The 18,856-nt window shown below is 41.8% G+C and overlaps 1 protein-coding gene across 7 annotated transcripts in view; it reads right to left on the bottom strand.

Moving 5' to 3' along the window:
- The window catches only part of BIRC6 (baculoviral IAP repeat containing 6), an 854,588-nt gene that overhangs the window by 687,383 nt on the left and 148,349 nt on the right, over positions 1 to 18,856 (bottom strand). For all 7 annotated transcript variants that reach the window (XM_053711846.1, XM_053711848.1, XM_053711852.1 and 4 more), the window contains exons 11-13: positions 6,927 to 7,076; positions 5,974 to 6,199; positions 4,381 to 4,541 (exon numbers count right to left, since the gene is read on the bottom strand). In XM_053711846.1, the coding sequence (XP_053567821.1) occupies positions 4,381 to 4,541; positions 5,974 to 6,199; positions 6,927 to 7,076 (537 nt within the window). The remainder of the gene's footprint in view (positions 1 to 4,380; positions 4,542 to 5,973; positions 6,200 to 6,926; positions 7,077 to 18,856) is intronic.

Genomic DNA, 18,856 nt, shown 5'->3' with positions numbered 1-18,856 from the left:
ACATGAGCTCTTTAAATCAAATAAAAGTCATCCCCACCGGATTAAATAAAAGAAAAGGCAACCTGTAGGTTTTCGCCCAAGGAGAACAGACACACCCACAGGACCAGCCCAACGGAACGCTGCTCGTCCAACCTCAGACTGGAAAGGATACTCAATGATCAGACTATAAGAAGATTACTTCATCCCCTTATATTTAATTCTGTGTGCTTTTCGAAGTAGAAGACTGATAACTCCTATATCAATTAAGGATGGGATCCTCCAACAATGCCAAAACATGTCATCATGGCTCAGCGGCCCCTTGATTCCCCGATCCTGAGGAATCGAGCCCTCTAAAACGGCCTACGGAACATAACTGACTGATGTGTCATATGGGCCAATTCGTATTCTTCGCAATAAATATAATCTGAATCAGACACTACTTCAATCTCAACATCAGAGTCCTCCATAACTGAGATATGAATACAAAAAAATGGACCGAATTTGAAAAAATCTAAACGGCACCTTATATCCACAATGGCTGGGGCACTCACCACCTCATATGCACCAGACACCAGCAGACCAGAATTTTTCCGTCGCCACAGTCAGGAATGCGGAACCGGAGAGTCAAAAACGTGAGCACACCCGGTCACAAGGTAAGCCATACAGTCCAAAAAAAAGCACACCTGACAGCAAAGGCCACGTCACTTTCAAGGCCGTTATGTTCCACAAGCTATGAGCCTAAGTAACACTACACATAAGCATGATTAAAGACCCCCCCTGTTCAATAACCCCCTCAGGAGATATTAACACTTGATTCCAAGATACAAAAGGAGCCTCACTGAGACCCTAAGTATAGTTAGTCCCACAAGGTGGTAGCCTCTCGGGAAAACACTTGTAGTACAATACAATCATGAAGAAAGTAAAATGAAATGATCTTACCGGAATCCACGCCGTGGAACAGGAACACGGCTCTTTAAGTGCAACAGATAGTAGCATCGCCTCTGCCATGGACTTAAGATAAGAAAGCAGGCATCGAAACTGGTCAACGCCGATTGCTTATGGAGCTGTTAAAGCAGAAAGACTTTCCCTGCATCTCCGGACTCTAACTTTCATCCAAGCTCACCGAGAGGCTGACAGGACTACTTAAAGGGATATTAAACCCAATTTTTTTCTTTCATGATTCAGATAGAGCATGAGATTTTAAGCACCTTTCTAATTTACTCCTATTATCAACTTTTCTTTGTTCTTATGCTATCTTGATTTGAAAAAGCAGTACTGTGAGCTTTAGAGCCAGACCATTTTTTGTTCAGCACATAGGTAGCACTTGCTGATTTGTGGCTAAATGTAGCAAACCAATCAGCAGCTCTACCAAGGTGCTGAACTAAAAAATGGGCCGGCTCCTAACCTTTTATTACTGCTTTTTCAAATCAAGATAACATGAGAACAAAGAAGAATTGATAATAGGAATAATTTAGAAAGTTGCTTAGAATTGCATGCTCTATCTGAATCATGAAAGAAAAAACGTGTGGTTAGTATCCCTTTAAAACTCCAGTCCCATGCTGAAGAGCACTACCCTCCATAAGAGACTTAATTGTAAACTTCTGACACTTCTCTGCCAACCTCGTGGGACGAAAGGCAAAGAATGACTGGAGGATGAGGGGAGTGGGAGGAGTATTTAAGCCTTTGGCTGGGGTGTCTTTGCCTCCTCCTGGCGGCCAGATTCTGAATTCCCAAAAGTAATGAATGCAGCTGTGGAATCTTTCCCATTTATAAAGAAAATAAAGATAAGCCAAATATAAAAAGGACCTCTTGCCAAGTGATTAAGAGAAACGTTATTATTAAAACACTTCCTGAAGTCTCTCAAAGACTCATTTCTAAAGTGCCTGTAAATTGACTGAATTAGGATGCCACTTGCTCCTCCATAATCAGGAAAGTTGCCCCCAAATGTATCCTTAGTCTTAAAAGGATATCAGAATCCCAAAATATGTCCACTTAGAGAGTTAAACTCTAAGTGCTGTCCTTCAGTACCTAGAAGGCCAAAGCACTTACCTGTGGATCCAGCTGTAGGGCAAATGAAAGCTACTAAGGTGTGACCGGTACTCCACTGCCTGTCAGGGACCTGTAGTAAAAGAAAGATCAGAGTAACCAACCCTGGCTTTCTACACAGGGGTAGCAAATGTTATAAGTAAAGGCCACCTCAACCCCTTCTAACTGCTAAAAGCCACCACTACTCTTACTAAAGAGATTGACATGGACTCAGCTAGACCCCAATCCTTGCTTGCAGGGAAAAAAAAATATTTAAAAGATGTTTATAATTACCCAAATATGAAACTGACAGTCTGCAGAAGGAAATACATGAACCTGACTCATGGCAAATATAAGTGCAATACATATATTCAGAACTTTATATAAATGCATAAAGTGCCAAATCATAGCTGAGGTATCTTAAGTAATAAAAAACATACTTACCAAAAGACACCCATCCACATATAGCAGATAGCCAAACCAGTACTGAAACAGTTATCAGTAGAGGTAATGGTAAATTGAGAGTATATCGTCGATCTGAAAAGGGAGGTAGGAGATGAATCTCTACGGCCGATAACAGAGAACCCATGAAATAGACCCCCGTTAGGGAAATCATTGTATTCAATAAGTGATACTCCCTTCACTTCCTTCTGACATTCGCTGTACTCAGAGGAATCGGGCTTCAAAAATGCTGAGAAGCACATATCAACGTAGAAATCTTAGCACAAACTTACTTCACCACCTCCATAGGAGGCAAAGTTTGTAAAACTGAATTGTGGGTGTGGTGAGGGGTGTATTTATAGGCATTTTGAGGTTTGGGAAACTTTGCCCCTCCTGGTAGGATTGTATATCCCATATGTCACTAGCTCATGGACTCTTGCCAATTACATGAAATAAATATTAGATATCTTCAGACACCATCTTCACACATCCTCTATTGACAGAGGCAAAGACAATGACTGGGGATTATGAGTAAGGGAAGTGACACTTAAAGGGATAGTCTAGTCAAAAATAAACAACCCATGATTCAGACAGAACATGCAATTTTAAGCAACTTTCTAATTTACTCCCAATATCAATTTTTCTTTGTTCTCTTGGTATCTTTATTTAAAAGAGCTGGAAAGTCTAGGAGTCAGCCCATTTTTGGTTCAGAACCTGGGTAGCGCTTGGTGATTGGATTGCTACATTTAGACACTAATCAGCAAGCGCTATCCAGGTGCTGAACCAAAAATAGGCTGGCTTCTAAGCTTACATTCCAGCTTTTGAAAATAAAGATATCAAGAGAACGAAGAAAAATTGATAATAGGAGTAAATTAGAAAATTGCTTAAAATTGCATCCTCTATCTGATTCATAAAAGTTTCATTCTGACTATACTATCCCTTTAATTATAGGGACAGTAAAGTCAAAATTAAACCTTCATGATTTAGATAGAACATGTCATTTTAAACAACTTTCCAATTTACTTTTATCATCAAATTTGCTTTGTTCTCTTGGTATTCTTAATTGAAAGCTAAACCTAGGTAGGCTCATATGCTAATTTCTAAGACCTTGAAGGCCGCCTCCAATCTGAATGCATTTGACAGTTTTTCACAGCTAGAGGGTGTTAGTTCATGTGCGCAATATAGGTAACATTGTGCTCAGCCCATGGAGTTATTTTAAAGTCAGCACTAATTGCCTGAAATGTAAGCCTGTCAAAGGATCTGAGATAAGGAGGCTGTCTGCAGAAGCTTAGATACAAGGTAATCACAGAGGTAAAAAGTAATAACTGTTTGTGATGCAAAACTGGGGAATGGTAAATAATGGGCATATCTATACTTTTAAACAATACAATGTTTTATGTTTATTGTCCCTTTTTAACAATACGGTATAATACAACACAATTTCTATACCATAGAAAGTTTATTTTCTGCTGTTGCAATGTCTTAATTTTTACGATAGGTCAGCAGTGTTTCTTTAAATACATTTTATTCCCCACTTCCCTTTAATAATGGGTGGCGCCATGTTGAAATCTAGCTTTCACAGACGTTTCTGCAGATGTACAGCAACTCTGCTTCAGATACCTGCATTGAAACCTAAGTTCCAAAATGGCGGCACCCACAATCAGATGGAAGTGCATGAAATGTATTTAGTGTTTAATGTCCCTTTGTACTGGCTACACTAAAAGAAAAAAATATTCAAAGGTTGGACCAATCGTGGCAAATATTGTTCACTGTGTCTATGGCTACATCAAAAAAAGAAATATAGTCTTTCTGGATCCACCCAGGGTTTAAGTTCTACAGCAGACAAATGCCAGCAGTGTTACAAGTATATCTCAGTTTATGTCTGAAAAATGTATTTACAAGGACATTAAACTTACTAAATCACAGAGCTCTTACCATTAACCTTTGCCAAGCCAGGAGCCTTATTTTTCAGCAAAGTCACTTGAATTTGTGGAATGTTTGTGATGTTTGAATTCAGTAGGAACTTGAAGTCCACATGACCCACCATGCAGGCTTTTGGTAAGACAAGTTCAAATACATGTTCATCCCAACTAGCGCTGAAAAAAAAGATATATATTTATATATAAAGAACAATTATATCCATATTAAAAGACAATAAAAATATCACCTCTTATCGCCTGTTATTAAATGCTTATAAAGTGTGAGCGATCATCTTAGACTAGTTGCATTTTGGGACTTCTCATTCAATCCCTTCTAATTTGTAGTTTTACTATTCAACATCAAAGAGACATTGAAGTAAAAAATGTTGTGTCATGCATATGAAAGAGCAACACCACCACCACATTAAATCTACATGTTTCCATGAAAAGGTTTAAAGGAACAATGTACTCCGATACGAGTTAATTGTATTACAAGCAGCTGAAGGAACACCCTTTAAACTAGTTGTACGCCCACTCCAAAATAATCTCTCAAATCATCTCTTAAATATAACTAAATATAATTATATATATATATAAACTAACAAACTGGCTTCCCTTTAAGTAATATGAACAAGGTTTCATTTATAGGCATTATAACAAAGGTATAAATATAGAAAGAGGATGCTACACAAGAAAACTTGCCTCTCCCATTGCACTGTAATCTACCTGAGTTTGACATGTGTTAATTATCAAAGAAAATCATTTTTAGAGTAACAAACTTATAGAAGTAAAAAGCCACAGAACATTTTAGTGTTTAACCAATATACTAAACAAAAATAGCTTTTTTTCAGAGGGAAGGTACACATCTTATTTTTCGCTGAGATGGGTATGCCCTGGAATTTCAGGCAGACTGTCAATGAGGAACCAATACAATAGAGGAAAAATCTCTTCTGTGAAAGACACATGTGGGCTAAAAGAGGCTACTCCCAAGGTGGGAACTAAACCATAGTTATTTCTTCATAGTTGCTGGTTAAAGGCCTCTTACCGCTAGGTAATGCTTTTGCTGACTATTATACTACAGTACCCTACAATCCAGTGTTTGCCTTTACATGCTGGCATTCCTTGAACTACAAGAATATAGGAGGCTGTAGACAACTTTCAAACTTTTGATCACTAAAAAAGAACATTGATCCTTTTTATTTTTGTTTATTATTGTATGAAAGCATTTCTGGTAAGACAGTTATCAAATATGAATGGAAATATGAGATTAATGATCATATTATTAAACTGTATCACAGATGGCAGCACCTTCCAACGGATAAAAAGTCTTTATTTTGTCATACCAGGATTGCAAAAATTGTGACGTTTCGGGTACAAAACCCTTTTGTAATCCTGGTATGACAAAATAAAGACTTTTTATCCGTTGGAAGGTGCTGCCGTCTGTGATATTGTTGATTGCAAAGATATACAGCACCTTTATATTGGCTTGCACCTGACAGAAGTGCTGTGCTACTGTGAGTGTTTACAAATTATTAAACTGGATGCTTGTGCCAATTAGTTGCTGTCACTTTGAAGTGTGTGCCTTTATAAAGCACTGTTTTTTTCATACCTATCATTCTGAAGTTTCCATGTACGCGTATGCTGTGCTGCGTCACCGTGGTGCTGCTGGTGTAAGTGCTGAGGATGACGCCTTTGCTGCTGCTCTTGCTGAACTTCAACCCAGCATGGCGGAACGGTAGCAGAAAACCTTGGTATAAGAGTCTCAAAACGAGTAAGTTCTACTAAACAGGTCAACATTTCTATAGAGAAAAGCTGCTCCACCAACAGATCCACACCTAGAAGAAAAGGGGAAAAAAGAACAATTGTAAAATTGGGTTGGCATCTGTTCATATGACCTAAGTAACCCAACAGTACAAAAGATGCACAAACCCTGATGCCAAAATTTAAATGCTACTTCCACAAATAATTTTATTTTACAAAATTCGCCATGGCTACTTAAAGGGCAACTGATCCCAAAAAATGTCTTTTGAGATTCAGAAAGAGCATGCAATTTTAAGCAACGTTTTACTCCTATTATAACATTTTCTTCATTCTCTTGGTATCTTTATTTGAAAAATAAAGAATGTAAGTTTAGATGCCGGGCCATTTTTGGTGAACAACCTGGGTTGTTCTTGCTGATTGATGGATAAATTAACGCACCAATAAACAAGTGCTGTCCAGGGTCTGAACCAAAAAATAGCTTAGATGCCTTTTTTAAATAAAGTTAGCAAGAGAACGAAGAAAAATTGATAATAGGAGTAAATTGGAAAGTTGCTTAACATTGCATGCTCTATCTGAATCATGAAAGAAAAAATTTGGGTTCAGTGTCACTTAAACTTTATATTGTTTTTTATTTGTTTAATTATCTTTGCTACTTTCCACATAATGGCATTAACAAAGTAGGTACTAATTCTAAAAGATGCCTTAAAGTACAATTAAGAGATTAATTAAACATAGGGAAAGAAAAACACTCTTAAATATGCTCTTAAAATTTAAATTTATAATATTTTAGGATGATATTACCTGTGATTCCAGGACTGGACGGGTTAGACAAAGGTTTAACACCTTCCATTAATTGTTCTGTGGCTTTTGATAGGGTTCCATCAACAAGGATATCCGTTTCGTCAAGATCATCACTAGCTCCTCCAATTTGGAGAAAATGAAGCTCCCCACCTAAGTCAGAAAAGATGTAATTAGCAAAATTTCCCGAATTTCATTTTGAATTGTAAATGATAAAAACACAGCTCAAACAGTAGTAATTTTCCAAACACCTACTTTCATTAAAATGAGAAAATGTGGACCTTAAAGTCATGGGTCCACAAATCCAAGCTAGGATTTACCATCACTAAAAATAAACATGAGTTTCTCTCATTGTTTTGTAAAAAACAATGTTAAACTCACCCTTATCTGTAAAGAAAGCATATCACTAACAGCGCCTCCGGCCGCCAATGGCACATCGCTTTCTCCAATGAGGTGATGTTTACACCTCTAGCTGTGCTAGGATGTCAGTTGACACGCACGGCTATTGGTCTAGAGGTGGAAAGGTGACCTCATTGAAGAAAGCGTAGTGCCGTGGGCAGCCGGAGGCACTGAGTTTGCTATCTACTCTCTTTACAGATAGGGTGAGTTTAACATTGTTTTTTTACAAAACGATGAGAGAAACTCATGTTTATTTTTAGTGATGGTAAATCCTAGCATTTGTTATACACTTGGGTTTACCATCTTTTTACAGTGCACCATTTTCATTCATACCAAAGCAAACATTAAACATGAAAGGGAAATCATCTGCTGTCTAGGTTTTAGGCAATTCTAGACAAACTGTACACAGATGGCAACCAAAGCCAAACAGGTACCTGTAAGAGGCGCCACGTGATGATGATGATGATATATATATATATATATATATATATATATATATATATATATATATATATATAAAAATAAAAATACAAAGGTCATAAAAATATATATATCCAAATGGGATGTGCAGAGATGAATAAAAAACAGAATTTATGTTTACCTATAAATTTCTTTCTCCTACGGTGTGTCCGGTCCACGGCTTCATCCTTACTTGTGGGAATATTCTCTTCCCTAACAGAAAATGGCAAAGAGAGCACAGCAAAAGCTGCCCATATAGCCCCCCCTCTGGCTCCGCCCCCCCCCGTCATTCGACCGACGGTTAGGAGAAAAAGGAGAAACTATAGGGTGCCGTGGTGACTGTAGTGTACCGAAATAAATTTTTTTTAAACCTGACTAAAAGCCAGGGCGGGCCGTGGACCGGACACACCGTAGGAGAAAGAAATTTATCAGGTAAACATAAATTCTGTTTTCTCCTACATTGGTGTGTCCGGTCGACGGCTTCATCCTTACTTGTGGGAACCAATACCAAAGCTTTAGGACACGGATGAAGGGAGGGAGCAAGTCAGGTTACCTAAACGGAAGGTACCACGGCTTGCAAAACCTTTCTCCCAAAAACAGCCTCCGAAGAAGCATAAGTATCGAATTTGTAAAATTTGGCAAAAGTATGCAGAGAAGACCAAGTCGCTGCCTTACAGATCTGATCAACAGAAGCCTCGTTCTTAAAGGCCCATGTGGAAGCCACAGCTCTAGTAGAATGAGCTGTAATTCGTTCAGGAGGCTGCCGTCCGGCAGTCTCATAAGCCAATCGGATGATGCTTTTAAGCCAAAAAGAAAGAGGTAGCAGTAGCTTTCTGCCCTCTCCTCTTACCAGAATAAACCACAAAGATGATGTTTGTCTGAAATCCTTTGTTGCTTCTAAATAGAATTTTAAAGCACGGACCACATCTAGGTTGTGTAACAAACGTTCCTTCTTTGAAACTGGATTCGGACATAGAGAAGGAACAACTATTTCCTGGTTAATATTCCTGTTGGAAACTACCTTTGGAAGAAAACCAGGTTTGGTACGTAAAACTACCTTATCTGTATGAAATACCAGATAGGGAGAAGTACACTGCAAAGCAGATAATTCAGAAACTCTTCTGGCAGAAGAAATAGCAACTAAAAACAGAACTTTCCAAGATACCAACTTGATATCTATGGAATGCAAAGGTTCAAACGGAACCCCTTGAAGAACTGAAAGAACTAAGTTTAGACTCCATGGAGGAGTCATAGGTCTGTAAACAGGCTTGATTCTGACTAACGCCTGTACAAACGCTTGTACATCTGGCACGGCTGCCAGACGTTTGTGCAACAAGACAGACAGAGCAGATATCTGTCCCTTTAGAGAACTAGCTGAAAGACCTTTCTCCAAACCCTCTTGGAGAAAGGAAAGAATCCTAGGAATTTTGATTTTACTCCAAGAAAAACCCTTGGATTCGAACCAACAGATATTTTTGTGCCATATCTTATGGTAATTCTTCCTAGTCACAGGCTTTCTGGCTTGAACCAGAGTATCTATAACTGAATCTGAAAACCCACGCTTAGATAGAATCAAGCATTCAATTTCCAAGCAGTCAGTTGCAGAGAGACTAGATTTGGATGTTCGAATGGACCTTGTATTAGAAGATTCTGCCTCAAAGGTAGCTTCCATGGTGGAGCCGATGACATATTCACCAGGTCTGCATACCAAGTCCTGCGTGGCCACGCAGGAGCTATTAGAATGACCGAGGCTTTCTCCTGTTTGATCCTGGCTACCAGCCTGGGAAGGAGAGGGAACGGTGGAAACACATAAGCTAGATTGAACGACCAAGGCGCCACCAATGCATCCACTAGTGTCGCCCTGGGGTCCCTGGATCTGGACCCGTATCGAGGAACTTTGAAGTTCTGACGAGACGCCATCAGATCCATATCCGGAATGCCCCATAGTTGAGTTAACTGGGCAAAAACCTACGGGTGGAGTTCCCACTCCCCCGGATGGAAAGTCTGACGACTCAAATAATCCGCCTCCCAGTTGTCTACTCCTGGGATGTGGATTGCAGATAGGTGGCAGGAGTGATCCTCCGCCCATTTGATGATCTTGGATACCTCTGTCATCGCCAAGGAACTCTTTGTTCCCCCCTGATGATTGATATACGCTACAGTCGTCATGTTGTCCGACTGAAATCTTATGAATCTGGCCTTCGCTAGGTGAGGCCAGGCCAGGAGCGCATTGAATATCGCTCTCAGTTCCAAAATGTTTATCGGGAGCAGAGACTCTTCCCGAGACCATAGCCCCTGAGCTTTCAGGGAGTCCCAGACCGCACCCCAGCCTAAGAGACTGGCGTCGGTCGTGACGATGACCCACTCTGGTCTGCGGAAACTCATTCCCTGAGACAGGTGATCCTGAATCAACCACCAGCGGAGCGAGTCTCTGGTTACCTTGTCTACTTGAATCTGGGGAGACAAGTCTGCATAATCCCCATTCCACTGTCTGAGCATGCACAGTTGCAAAGGTCTTAGATGAATTCGAGCAAAAGGAACCACGTCCATTGCTGCAACCATTAGCCCTATTACTTCCATGCACTGAGCTATGGAAGGCTGAAGGATAGATTGAAGAACTTGACAAGCGTTTAGAAGCTTTAATTTTCTGACCTCTGTCAGAAAGATCTTCATTTCTACAGAATCTATTATTGTTCCCAGAAAGGGAACCCTTGTAGACGGGGACAGGGAACTCTTTTCTACGTTCACCTTCCACCCGTGAGACCTGAGAAAAGATAATACAATGTCTGTATGAGCCCTTGATCTGGAAAGGGACGACGCTTGAATTAGGATGTCGTCTAAGTAAGGTGCCACCGCAATGCCCCTCGGTCTTAGAACCGCTAGCAGGGATCCTAGCACCTTTGTGAAAATTCTGGGAGCAGTGGATAAACCGAACGGAAGAGCCACGAACTGGTAATGTTTGTCCAGAAAGGCGAACCTTAGGAACTGGTGATGATCTTTGTGGATAGGAATATGTAGGTACGCATCCTTTAAGTCCACGGTAGTCATGTATTGACCCTCCTGGATTGTTGGTAAAATCGTTCGAATAGTTTCCATTTTGAATGATGGAACTCTGAGGAATTTGTTTAGAATTTTTAAATCCAGAATAGGCCTAAAAGTTCCCTCTTTTTGGGAACTACAAACCGGTTTGAGTAAAACCCCAGACCTTGTTCCGCTGACGGAACTGGGTGTATCACTCCCATCTTTAATAGGTCTCTTACACAATGTAAGAATGCCTGTCTCTTTATCTGGTCTGAAGATAAGCGAGACATGTGGAACCTTCCCCTTGGAGGAAGATCCTTGAACTCTAGAAGATACCCCTGAGAGACTATTTCTAGTACCCAGGGATCCGGAACATCTCTTCCCAAGCCTGAGCAAAGAAAGAAAGTCTGCCCCCTACTAAATCCGGTCCCGGATCGGGGGCTACCCCTTCATGCTGTCTTGGTAGCAGCAGCAGGCTTCTTGGCCTGTTTACTCTTGTTCCAGCCCTGCATTGGTTTCCATGCTGGTTTAGGCTGGGAAGAGTTACCCTCTTGTCTAGAGGCTGCAGAGTTAGGAGACGGTCTGTTCCTGAAATTGCGAAAGGAACGAAAAACAGAATTTATGTTTACCTGATAAATTACTTTCTCCAACGGTGTGTCCGGTCCACGGCGTCATCCTTACTTGTGGGATATTCTCTTCCCCAACAGGAAATGGCAAAGAGCCCAGCAAAGCTGGTCACATGATCCCTCCTAGGCTCCGCCTACCCCAGTCATTCGACCGACGTTAAGGAGGAATATTTGCATAGGAGAAACCATATGGTACCGTGGTGACTGTAGTTAAAGAAAATAAATTATCAGACCTGATTAAAAAAACCAGGGCGGGCCGTGGACCGGACACACCGTTGGAGAAAGTAATTTATCAGGTAAACATAAATTCTGTTTTCTCCAACATAGGTGTGTCCGGTCCACGGCGTCATCCTTACTTGTGGGAACCAATACCAAAGCTTTAGGACACGGATGAAGGGAGGGAGCAAATCAGGTCACCTAAATGGAAGGCACCACGGCTTGCAAAACCTTTCTCCCAAAAATAGCCTCAGAAGAAGCAAAAGTATCAAACTTGTAAAATTTGGTAAAAGTGTGCAGTGAAGACCAAGTCGCTGCCCTACATATCTGATCAACAGAAGCCTCGTTCTTGAAGGCCCATGTGGAAGCCACAGCCCTAGTGGAATGAGCTGTGATTCTTTCGGGAGGCTGCCGTCCGGCAGTCTCGTAAGCCAATCTGATGATGCTTTTAATCCAAAAAGAGAGAGAGGTAGAAGTTGCTTTTTGACCTCTCCTTTTACCGGAATAAACAACAAACAAGGAAGATGTTTGTCTAAAATCCTTTGTAGCATCTAAATAGAATTTTAGAGCGCGAACAACATCCAAATTGTGCAACAAACGTTCCTTCTTTGAAACTGGTTTCGGACACAGAGAAGATACGATAATCTCCTGGTTAATGTTTTTGTTAGAAACAACTTTTGGAAGAAAACCAGGTTTAGTACGTAAAACCACCTTATCTGCATGGAACACCAGATAAGGAGGAGAACACTGCAGAGCAGATAATTCTGAAACTCTTCTAGCAGAAGAAATTGCAACTAAAAACAAAACTTTCCAAGATAATAACTTAATATCAACGGAATGTAAGGGTTCAAACGGAACCCCCTGAAGAACTGAAAGAACTAAATTGAGACTCCAAGGAGGAGTCAAAGGTTTGTAAACAGGCTTAATTCTAACCAGAGCCTGAACAAAGGCTTGAACATCTGGCACAGCTGCCAGCTTTTTGTGAAGTAACACAGACAAGGCAGAAATCTGTCCCTTCAGGGAACTTGCAGATAATCCTTTTTCCAATCCTTCTTGAAGGAAGGATAGAATCTTAGGAATCTTAACCTTGTCCCAAGGGAATCCTTTAGATTCACACCAACAGATATATTTTTTCCAAATTTTGTGGTAAATCTTTCTAGTTACAGGCTTTCTGGCCTGAACAAGAGTATCGATAACAGAATCTGAGAACCCTCGCTTCGATAAGATCAAGCGTTCAATCTCCAAGCAGTCAGCTGGAGTGAAACCAGGTTCGGATGTTCGAACGGACCCTGAACAAGAAGGTCTCGTCTCAAAGGTAGCTTCCAAGGTGGAGCCGATGACATATTCACCAGATCTGCATACCAAGTCCTGCGTGGCCACGCAGGAGCTATCAAGATCACCGACGCCCTCTCCTGATTGATCCTGGCTACCAGCCTGGGGATGAGAGGAAACGGCGGGAACACATAAGCTAGTTTGAAGGTCCAAGGTGCTACTAGTGCATCCACTAGAGCCGCCTTGGGATCCCTGGATCTGGACCCGTAGCAAGGAACTTTGAAGTTCTGACGAGAGGCCATCAGATCCATGTCTGGAATGCCCCACAGCTGAGTGACTTGGGCAAAGATTTCCGGATGGAGTTCCCACTCCCCCGGATGCAATGTCTGACGACTCAGAAAATCCGCTTCCCAATTTTCCACTCCTGGGATGTGGATAGCAGACAGGTGGCAGGAGTGAGACTCCGCCCATAGAATGATTTTGGTCACTTCTTCCATCGCTAGGGAACTCCTTGTTCCCCCCTGATGGTTGATGTACGCAACAGTTGTCATGTTGTCTGATTGAAACCGTATGAACTTGGCCCTCGCTAGCTGAGGCCAAGCTGTGAGAGCATTGAATATCGCTCTCAGTTCCAGAATATTTATCGGTAGAAGAGATTCTTCCCGAGACCAAAGACCCTGAGCTTTCAGGGATCCCCAGACCGCGCCCCAGCCCATCAGACTGGCGTCGGTCGTGACAATGACCCACTCTGGTCTGCGGAATGTCATCCCTTGTGACAGGTTGTCCAGGGACAGCCACCAACGGAGTGAGTCTCTGGTCCTCTGATTTACTTGTATCTTCGGAGACAAGTCTGTATAGTCCCCATTCCACTGACTGAGCATGCACAGTTGTAATGGTCTTAGATGAATGCGCGCAAAAGGAACTATGTCCATTGCCGCTACCATCAACCCGATCACTTCCATGCACTGAGCTATGGAAGGAAGAGGAACGGAATGAAGTATCCGACAAGAGTCTAGAAGTTTTGTTTTTCTGGCCTCTGTCAGAAAAATCCTCATTTCTGAGGAGTCTATTATTGTTCCCAAGAAGGGAACCCTTGTTGACGGAGATAGAGAACTCTTTTCCACGTTCACTTTCCATCCGTGAGATCTGAGAAAGGCCAGGACAATGTCCGTGTGAGCCTTTGCTTGAGGAAGGGACGACGCTTGAATCAGAATGTCGTCCAAGTAAGGTACTACAGCAATGCCCCTTGGTCTTAGCACAGCTAGAAGGGACCCTAGTACCTTTGTGAAAATCCTTGGAGCAGTGGCTAATCCGAAAGGAAGCGCCACGAACTGGTAATGCTTGTCCAGGAATGCGAACCTTAGGAACCGATGATGTTCCTTGTGGATAGGAATATGTAGATACGCATCCTTTAAATCCACCGTGGTCATGAATTGACCTTCCTGGATGGAAGGAAGAATAGTTCGAATGGTTTCCATCTTGAACGATGGAACCTTGAGAAACTTGTTTAAGATCTTGAGATCTAAGATTGGTCTGAACGTTCCCTCTTTTTTGGGAACTATGAACAGATTGGAGTAGAACCCCATCCCTTGTTCTCTTAATGGAACAGGATGAATCACTCCCATTTTTAACAGGTCTTCTACACAATGTAAGAATGCCTGTCTTTTTATGTGGTCTGAAGACAACTGAGACCTGTGGAACCTCCCCCTTGGGGGAAGCCCCTTGAATTCCAGAAGATAACCTTGGGAGACTATTTCTAGCGCCCAAGGATCCAGAACATCTCTTGCCCAAGCCTGAGCGAAGAGAGAGAGTCTGCCCCCCACCAGATCCGGTCCCGGATCGGGGGCCAACATTTCATGCTGTCTTGGTAGCAGTGGCAGGTTTCTTGGCCTGCTTTCCCTTGTTCCAGCCTTGCATTGGTCTCCAAGCTGGCTTGGCTTGAGAAGTATTACCCTCTTGCTTAGAGGACGTAGCACTTTGGGCTGGTCCGTTTCTACGAAAGGGACGAAAATTAGGTTTATTTTTTGCCTTGAAAGGCCGATCCTGAGGAAGGGCGTGGCCCTTACCCCCAGTGATATCAGAGATAATCTCTTTCAAGTCAGGGCCAAACAGCGTTTTCCCCTTGAAAGGAATGTTAAGTAGCTTGTTCTTGGAAGACGCATCAGCCGACCAAGATTTCAACCAAAGCGCTCTGCGCGCCACAATAGCAAACCCAGAATTCTTAGCCGCTAACCTAGCCAATTGCAAAGTGGCGTCTAGGGTGAAAGAATTAGCCAATTTGAGAGCATTGATTCTGTCCATAATCTCCTCATAAGGAGGAGAATCACTATCGACCGCCTTTATCAGCTCATCGAACCAGAAACATGCGGCTGTAGCGACAGGGACAATGCATGAAATTGGTTGTAGAAGGTAACCCTGCTGAACAAACATCTTTTTAAGCAAACCTAATTTTTTATCCATAGGATCTTTGAAAGCACAACTATCCTCTATGGGTATAGTGGTGCGTTTGTTTAAAGTGGAAACCGCTCCCTCGACCTTGGGGACTGTCTGCCATAAGTCCTTTCTGGGGTCGACCATAGGAAACAATTTTTTAAATATGGGGGGAGGGACGAAAGGAATACCGGGCCTTTCCCATTCTTTATTAACAATGTCCGCCACCCGCTTGGGTATAGGAAAAGCTTCTGGGAGCCCCGGGACCTCTAGGAACTTGTCCATTTTACATAGTTTCTCTGGGATGACCAACTTGTCACAATCATCCAGAGTGGATAATACCTCCTTAAGCAGAATGCGGAGATGTTCCAACTTAAATTTAAACGTAATCACATCAGGTTCAGCTTGTTGAGAAATGTTCCCTGAATCAGTAATTTCTCCCTCAGACAAAACCTCCCTGGCCCCATCAGACTGGGTTAGGGGCCCTTCAGAAACATTATTATCAGCGTCGTCATGCTCTTCAGTATCTAAAACAGAGCAGTCGCGCTTACGCTGATAAGTGTTCATTTTGGCTAAAATGTTTTTGACAGAATTATCCATTACAGCCGTTAATTGTTGCATAGTAAGGAGTATTGGCGCGCTAGATGTACTAGGGGCCTCCTGAGTGGGCAAGACTCGTGTAGACGAAGGAGGGAATGATGCAGTACCATGCTTACTCCCCTCACTTGAGGAATCATCTTGGGCATCATTGTCATTGTCACATAAATCACATTTATTTAAATGAATAGGAATTCTGGCTTCGCCACATTCAGAACACAGTCTATCTGGTAGTTCAGACATGTTAAACAGGCATAAACTTGATAACAAAGTACAAAAAACGTTTTAAAATAAAACCGTTACTGTCACTTTAAATTTTAAACTGAACACACTTTATTACTGCAATTGCGAAAAAACATGAAGGAATTGTTCAAAATTCACCAAATTTTCACCACAGTGTCTTAAAGCCTTAAAAGTATTGCACACCAAATTTGGAAGCTTTAACCCTTAAAATAACGGAACCGGAGCCGTTTTGAACTTTAACCCCTTTACAGTCCCTGGTATCTGCTTTGCTGAGACCCAACCAAGCCCAAAGGGGAATACGATACCAAATGACGCCTTCAGAAAGTCTTTTCTAAGTATCAGAGCTCCTCTCACATGCGACTGCATGCCATGCCTCTCAAAAACAAGTGCGCAACACCGGCGCGAAAATGAGGCTCTGCCTATGATTTGGGAAAGCCCCTAAAGAATAAGGTGTCTAAAACAGTGCCTGCCGATATTATTATATCAAAATACCCAGATTAAATGATTCCTCAAGGCTAAATATGTGTTAATAATGAATCGATTTAGCCCAGAAAAAGTCTACAGTCTTAATAAGCCCTTGTGAAGCCCTTATTTACGATCTTAATAAACATGGCTTACCGGATCCCATAGGGAAAATGACAGCTTCCAGCATTACATCGTCTTGTTAGAATGTGTCATACCTCAAGCAGCAAGAGACTGCTCACTGTTCCCCCAACTGAAGTTAATTGCTCTCAACAGTCCTGTGTGGAACAGCCATGGATTTTAGTGACGGTTGCTAAAATCATTTTCCTCATACAAACAGAAATCTTCATCTCTTTTCTGTTTCTGAGTAAATAGTACATACCAGCACTATTTCAAAATAACAAACTCTTGATTGAATAATAAAAACTACAGTTAAACACTAAAAAACTCTAAGCCATCTCCGTGGAGATGTTGCCTGTACAACGGCAAAGAGAATGACTGGGGTAGGCGGAGCCTAGGAGGGATCATGTGACCAGCTTTGCTGGGCTCTTTGCCATTTCCTGTTGGGGAAGAGAATATCCCACAAGTAAGGATGACGCCGTGGACCGGACACACCTATGTTGGAGAAATTAGATTTGTTCTTAGCCTTGAAAGGCCTATCCTGTGGGAGGGCATGGCCCTTCCCCCCAGTGATGTCTGAAATAATCTCCTTCAATTCTGGCCCAAAAAGGGTCTTACCTTTGAAAGGAATATTAAGCAGTTTTGTCTTGGACGACACATCCGCCGACCAAGATTTTAGCCAAAGCGCTATGCGCGCCACAATTACAAAACCTGGATTTTTCGCCGCTAATTTTGCCAACTGCAAAGCGGCATCTAAAATAAAGGAATTAGCCAACTTTAATGCGTGAATTCTGTCCATGACTTCCTCATATGGAGTCTCCTTATTGAGCGAATTTTCTAGTTCCTCGAACCAAAAAGACGCCGCCGTTGTGACAGGAATAATGCACGAAATTGGCTGGAGAAGGAAACCTTGCTGAACCAATATCTTTTTAAGCAATCTTTCCAATTTTTTATCCATAGGATCTTTGAAAGTACAACTGTCCTCAATGGGAATAGTCGTGCGCTTGGCCAACGTAGAAACTGCCCCCTCAACCTTAGGGACTGTTTGCCATGCGTCCCTTCTGGGGTTGACGATGGGGAACATTTTCTTAAATATAGGAGGTGGGACAAAAGGTATACCTGGCTTCTCCCACTCCTTGTTCACTATGTCCGCCACCCTCTTGGGTATCGGAAAAGCATAAGCGTGCACAGGGACCTCAAGGAATTTGTCCATTTTGCACAATTTCTCTGGAATTACCAATGAGTCGCAATTGTCAAGAGTAGTTAGTACCTCCTTAAGCAGGGCGCGGAGATGTTCTAACTTAAATTTAAACGTCACGATATCAGGTTCTGCCTGCTGAGAAACTTTTCCTGAATCAGAAATTTCTCCTTCAGACAGACCCTCCCTCACTGCCAATTCAGACTGGTGTGAGGGTATAACAGATAAATTATCGTCAGCGCCCACTTGCTCATCCTCTGTATTTAAAACTGAGCAATCACGCTTTCTGGGAAGTGCTGGCAGTTTGGATAAAAGATTTGCTATAGAATTATCCATTACTGCAATTAATTGTTGCATAGTAACAAGCATTGGCGCGCTAGATGTACTAGTTGTCGCCTGCGCGGGTATAACTGGTATTGACACACAAGGAGAGGATGATGAACTATCCCCACTACCTTCATTTGAAGAATCATCTTGGGCAACCTTATTAAATGTGACAGTACTGTCCTTACTTAGTTTGGACGCCATGGCACAATTTTCACATACATTTAAAGGGGGAACCACCTTGGCCTCCATACACACAGAATATATTCTATCTGAAGGTACAGACATGTTAGACAGACTTAGGCAGGCTATTAATGCAACAAAACTGTCTCTTTAAATAATAAAAAGAGTACACTTTATTTCTGAATGTTTGAAAAACTATGAAGGAAATATCCGATCTTTACGAAATTTGCACCCTAGTGTCTTAATGCTTTGAAAGTATTGCACACCAAATTTCAAGTCTTTAACCCCTTAAATGAGCAAACCGGAGCTAATTGTTCAATTTACCAGTTTAAACCCACTACAGTCTCTGCCACAGCCTTTGCTGCGGCTTTACCTTCCTTGGA

This window comes from Bombina bombina, chromosome 4, assembly GCF_027579735.1.
Source record: "Bombina bombina isolate aBomBom1 chromosome 4, aBomBom1.pri, whole genome shotgun sequence".
Lineage (NCBI taxonomy): Eukaryota > Metazoa > Chordata > Amphibia > Anura > Bombinatoridae > Bombina > Bombina bombina.
Note: the sequence above shows the minus strand (reverse complement) of the source record. Positions and strands in the feature narration are given on the sequence as shown.